Source organism: Limulus polyphemus, unplaced genomic scaffold (genome assembly GCF_000517525.1).
Source record: "Limulus polyphemus unplaced genomic scaffold, Limulus_polyphemus-2.1.2 Scaffold169, whole genome shotgun sequence".
In the NCBI taxonomy this organism is placed as follows: domain Eukaryota; kingdom Metazoa; phylum Arthropoda; class Merostomata; order Xiphosura; family Limulidae; genus Limulus; species Limulus polyphemus.
Window position 1 is genome coordinate 923,806 of NW_013665779.1, and position 6,031 is coordinate 929,836.

The window sequence follows — 6,031 nt, forward strand, 5'->3', positions numbered from 1 at the left end:
GGGTGTGTCTGTGAGCCATACTAGTTTCGGAGAATTCCACTCCTCATCAGTGACCCCGGACACTACCACCAACTTTATTGCGAGTGTAAAACATTTAAATACACCAGTTCGATTTTCGATACCCCACTACTATAAAGGCTTGGTTTGGTCTCATATTTCATTGGTGGTAATGTCCAGGGTCACTGATGAGGAGCGGAATTCTCCAAAACTAGTCTGGCTCAAAGACACCCCCCCCCAATGAATGAATAGACCGTTCCAAGCTTTTACTTGTTGTTAAATAAATGTTTAAACAACTCTGTTTATTCAATTATGTACTAGCTGCCCAGTGTCGGCTAACAATACGATGAATTAAATTGTAGTGAAATGTTACAAATTCTTCAAATACCAATAGAATGATAGGTTTCTTTTTTGTGAGTGTAAAACACTTAAATACACTAGTTCGACTTTAGTGATTTGTTTTCTACCGATTGTCTATTCCAATTATTGAAAAGTAACAGTCTTTCACATTAATTTAACACGCATTTAAACTCTTCCGATAATAGTAGGGTTTATGAATGCCCTTTCAAGAGCATATACACAGTTTTTTAAATATACTGTCAATTTCAAAGTTTTAATTTTCAGATATTAATTTCATTAAAAACAAGAATGGAAATTGTTACGAGCGTTCTCAGATAAAGTGTATCAGTTGTATAAATGAGCATAACTGCGTGCGCGCACACACGCACACACAAGGTGAGCCGACAAACAGTGGTCAAGGATTTAGTCATTTCCCCATGTCCACCAAAGTGGTGGTAGGCTCAGAAGTAATCCTGTACAGTTAGATATATTAATCATCCAGGAAGATGAGACTTCTTCTATCAAAAATTTTTTGGTTTATTTTGTTTTTATCCTGTCAATACAAAACGGCACTGCGCGTTATGTTTCACACCGAACGTGAATTTTTTTAATCACACAAATCCATCTTACGGTACAAAAGCTGTTAAAAAAATGGGTTTTTAAACTGGAAATGTTTCTATGCAGGTGAAACAAATAACGCATCTATCTTATAAACCTAAACAAAGGAACCGTTATAAAGAGCAGATCTAACCTGGGGGGTGAGGCCCGCTCAGGTTCTTCCTCTTCCTTTTTGGGAAAGGTCATCGTTGGTGGTGGAACTTCGACTGAAATAGGAGAGAAATACTGTAAAAAAATCCATAATTATGCGTGTCGTATACGGGATATTTTCCATATAGATTATTATCGATGGTTCCATCTTTTATTTTACGGAGTATACTTCCTTAACCTGTAAATTCACTAAATTATAATAATTCTGTACATCATAATACAAAATGATTACTTGCCTAAACATTCACATTTTCTGAAATAAAGCTCCATGCGGCATATATATCAGATTTTGTTTATATACCTTAAAAACTTAGAAATCAAATCATTTTACACCCCCTAGCATAATTTAAAGTAGGTTAATACATGTTAATGTTTGATTGAGCAAAAAACTTCGCAGTCTAGTTTCAAAATAAAAAATGAGAAGGGCGAATTTTCTTCCCCATGAATTTAGATTTAAAAAGGTATCCTTAAAATATTTATTAGTGTACTATATTATCCATTAGTGTACTATATTCTCCGTTAGTGTAGTATATTCTCCATTAGTGTACCATGTTCTCCATTAGTGTACTATATTCTCCGTTAGTGTAGTATATTCTCCATTAGTGTACCATGTTCTCCATTAGTGTACTATATTCTCCGTTAGTGTAGTATATTCTCCATTAGTGTACTATATTATCCATTAGTGTACTATATTCTCCGTTAGTGTAGTATATTCTCCATTAGTGTACCATGTCCTCCATTAGTGTACTATGTTCTCCAAAGCATCTATAGCATTTAGGCCTCGTTTTTTAAAAAATACTGAAATCATATTTTTACCGTTAAAACTAAATTGTGAGTTTTGTCAAGTGCGTTAATTCATTAATGGTTAGTTTCAATATCGTACGTTGCTTGTGGCTGATAGTAAATTAATTCCTCCAAAAGTTTCACCAATTTCTGGGTTTGAAAGATAACGTTAGGATGTTGGCGTTGTCAAGACATTGTCTGAAATAAACGAAATACAGATTTACGATGTGATTTTTTACTCTGTTTAGCGTATACGTGAATATTTTGTCCTGTATCACTAGTGCTGCCACTAACAACACTTTTGTATAATATGTGAACCATTTTAATTTAATTTCATTTAAACATGAAACAAAAAAACTTAATTTTAATCTCGGAAAAGACACAATTAAAAATTCTATATAGGAATATATATTTAAAAAATGATATATTTACTGAAATAATTCAATGTAGAGATGTCGCTTGTAACCTTGACAAGTGCGTAAACCCATGTATCTTTAAGTTTTTTTATTACGGCTTGGTTCTTAAATTTGGTTTGTCATTACTTAGCCTCAGTATTAGAATTTTGATATGTTATTTTAAGATATTTACTGTTCTTGAAGAAAACATGTCTATTTGGCGTAATTTCATGTTTTAATAGTAATAGCATTTATGTAATACTTGGGTGCTTTTGGATAACTTTGATTTTGTTTACCCCCCCCCCCCAGCAGCACAGCGGTATGTTTGCGGACTTATACCGTAGAAACCGGGTTTCGACACCCGTGGTGGACAGATAGCCCATTGTGTAGCTTTGTGCTTAATTCCAAAAACAACAACAATTTTGTTTCATGTTATACATTAGGCTTAGTATATATATGTTATAGTTACCGTACTTGGAAATTTGTACTTGTGCTTAACTGAGCAAATGTATCGATTCAAGCGTAGTCAATTTCAGTCCTTGTCAAAATTTCTACAGACTTTGTAATGTCCACAGTACGGTATGTTCTTTTGCCTGTCCTGTCTTGGAAAGCGCCTTTCCATATAAGAATTTCGAAATACTCAAACCTCATATTACGTGCTCATTTCGGTGTGGAATATACATATTCATGATTCTCCTATCATATTTATTACTACTGTTTACGTTTTAGGAACACCCTTTAAATATCTGTTTTCAACAATTGTTTTCATATTCTAGGATTAAACTATAACTACCAGTCACTTTTGGGTTTTGTGTGGCTGCAAATGGAAATGCTGTACGCAGAAACTTACAGAGACTTCATTCCAGGCCCATTGCGTATTACTTGCATATTTCTGTTTTTTCCACATAGCATACCGATCTAAAATTGTTTCATCTATGGAGTTTTTCCAATGTTTAGTCTATGGTTAGAATGTATTTTAGATTTTACCCCAAGGTTTCACGTATATTGTAAAATTGAAAGAGTACTGAAACTTACAGAGACTTCATTCCAGGCCCATTGCGTATTACTTGCATATTTCTGTTTTTTCCACATAGCATACCGATCTAAAATTGTTTCATCTATGGAGTTTTTCCAACGTTTAGTCTATGGTTAGAACGTATTTTAGATTTTACCCCAAGGTTTCACGTATATTGTAAAATTGAAAGAGTACTGACACTTTCAATAATTTACGTTACCAGCTAGTCAGACATCTACTTGTTATTACTTTTTCATGGTATGCTGGTTTAAATGTATTTAGTATCAGGTGTATATAATAACCTAACCAAACAGCTGTTTAAAATTGAATCCAATGAAAAATGAGATTTTGTAGCATACTATTTAAAATATGATTATATATACCAAACCATGGCTTTATTTTAAAATCAAGTTTAAACTTCTGTGCTTTGTGTTTGATAATCTTAATTTAATTTCTCTACATTACAGTGCTTTACAGACATACAAGTAGTTTTTAGTGTTACACAAATATACTAGAATTATGAAACGTTTTCTTTGAATTGTCAATTTAAATCCAAAAAGGTGGAAAGAAGTTTCTAAAGGAAAGAAAAAAGTGTCTTCCATTTGGTCAATGGTTCAAACTTTTATCAACAAACTAGCATATGAACCGTTAAATTCTTAACCCTTTACTTCACTTACCAAATACGTAATGTTATGAAATTTGCTAATTTTGTTTTTGACGGATGTTTATTGTGGAATTGGTTTATGATTTTATAATTATTGTAATTGTTAGTTACTGACACACTGCACTTATGCTGGTATAAGAACGAAATATGACATTAAGCATTGCAATGTTCAAAATGTTTCTAATTATAAAATTGAATGATGTATGTCTGAAATATGAAGTTTATTACATCTTCCCACAGTTTAACTTTATATACATTTTCAACATTTTAAGTTGTGAAATAAAATTAATTTGTTAACTTGTGACTGTTGAAGTATTTTAACTTCAGAGTTATAATTCAGTTCTTCTTCATGATCTATACTTCCTGTAAATAAATAAATAAAAAAGCTTAATCTATCTTCATCATGAATATTAAAAATACGTTATTTTATTCTTCTTTAAGTTTACTGTTTGTTTTTAAGAACAAAAAACATTAGGCTATCTGCTGTGTCAACCGCAGAGAATCGAACCCCAGATTTTGGCGCTGTAAGTCAGAGACTTGCCGCTGTCTCACCGGGGGATTACTCTTCTTTAAGTATAGCTATTTAAGAAGTATGGGTGCACAATATAAATTTAATTTTGTCTCTTTTAAACTTTGCTCAAAGAATAACTGAAAATCACACAACTAAAGATGTCCCATATATTCTTTCTCTTTCAACATTTGTGGTTTTATCTGTCGGGTAATTTTTCCGAGCATTCATTGTCAGTGAAATTGAAGCCGTCAACAAATACTTTACCTTGTGACTGGCAGATTGACGTTATCCCTAACATCAAGAAAACAACAAACTAAAATTTGGAAACACTATGAATAAGAAAAACTGAAAAGTATAAATTTACTATTTTCAATCTTTCATATCTCAGGTTTTCAATAATGTGACGTAGGCGAAGCTTACTTAGGATATCCCATAATGTGGTCCACTATAAAGATAAGCCTACTTATATTGCTACTAGCAACTAATATAGGTATTATTTTAAATAATATAATCATTACTATTCGATAACGAAATATAAAACATTCTGTAAGAAAGCAGGAAAACGTACTATTTCCGCAAGAACTCTGACAGGGTACTATTCCGTAAAAATCATGATTTACTAATTTCCAATTCCAATAACCACAGCCACGTCCATTGCAGGGAATCGAACTTTAGCGTTGTAAGTCCGTAAACATCAGGCAGCGTGTACAGAATCTGGTTATGTCACCTGAGTAGCTTATCTCTTAGTAAATGTTGATACGTTACCTGGAAAAAAAGTTTTAAAAGCGGTAAAAAGTACAAAACTCACCCACGTCAAACGACACGTATTCATATCCATCAACTTTGTCCATGAGTTCCACGGGTGGTGCTGTAGGTTCCGGTTCATCGTCAATGGCATCTGGTGGTGGAGTAACTTAATGGAAAGAAAATAAAAAACAGGTGAAAAAAAAAAGTCAACTTTAACATACTTTACTTCTTTCAGAAACATATTTAGACTATTCGGTCAAACAGAGACAGGGTCTGAAATAAAATATTAATAGTGAAAAAAAAATACGAGAAAGCCAAATGTGAGGTATTAGATAACATTTGTATTAAATTGTTGAATTTCGCGAAAAAAAGCTACTCCAGGGTTACCTGCGCTAGCCATCCCTAATTTTGAAGCGATAGACAACTAGTTAATTCCAGCCACCGCTTGGGCTCTTCTAATCGAATAGTGGGACTTAACCGTCACTCTTATAACACACACACACACGGTTCTATAATGCGAATCGCTTTGTGTGTTTGTGCGTGGTAACAGGGCAAGAACTACGGAACCTACGGTACACAGCCTAGCACGCTAACCACCGGCTGTCTCTCGAGTCCGTTTAATTTACCCAAAGCTCACTGAAGTAAAGAACAGTATTGAACGACCGTAAGAGGTGTTCCCGAAGATGTAATGCAAAACGTGGAGTTAATACAACAACTGTTCCTTAAATTTCATGATTGGTTAATACTGTGTATTAGATAATCTATATATATAAAAGAGAAAGTTTGTTTATTTGTTTATTTTGTTCGCTATA

The 6,031-nt window shown here is 33.3% G+C and overlaps 1 protein-coding gene across 2 annotated transcripts in view; it reads right to left on the reverse strand.

The window, feature by feature from the left end:
- LOC106477773 (protein SSUH2 homolog) overlaps positions 1-6,031 on the reverse strand; it is a 56,013-nt gene that overhangs the window by 37,346 nt on the left and 12,636 nt on the right. For both annotated transcript variants that reach the window (XR_002609801.1, XM_022381510.1), the window contains exons 2-3: positions 5,281-5,385; positions 1,088-1,160 (exon numbers count right to left, since the gene is read on the reverse strand). Coding sequence is in view for 1 of the 2 variants with exons in the window: in XM_022381510.1 (XP_022237218.1) it covers positions 1,088-1,160; positions 5,281-5,385 (178 nt within the window). In the remaining variant the exon portion in view is untranslated. The remainder of the gene's footprint in view (positions 1-1,087; positions 1,161-5,280; positions 5,386-6,031) is intronic.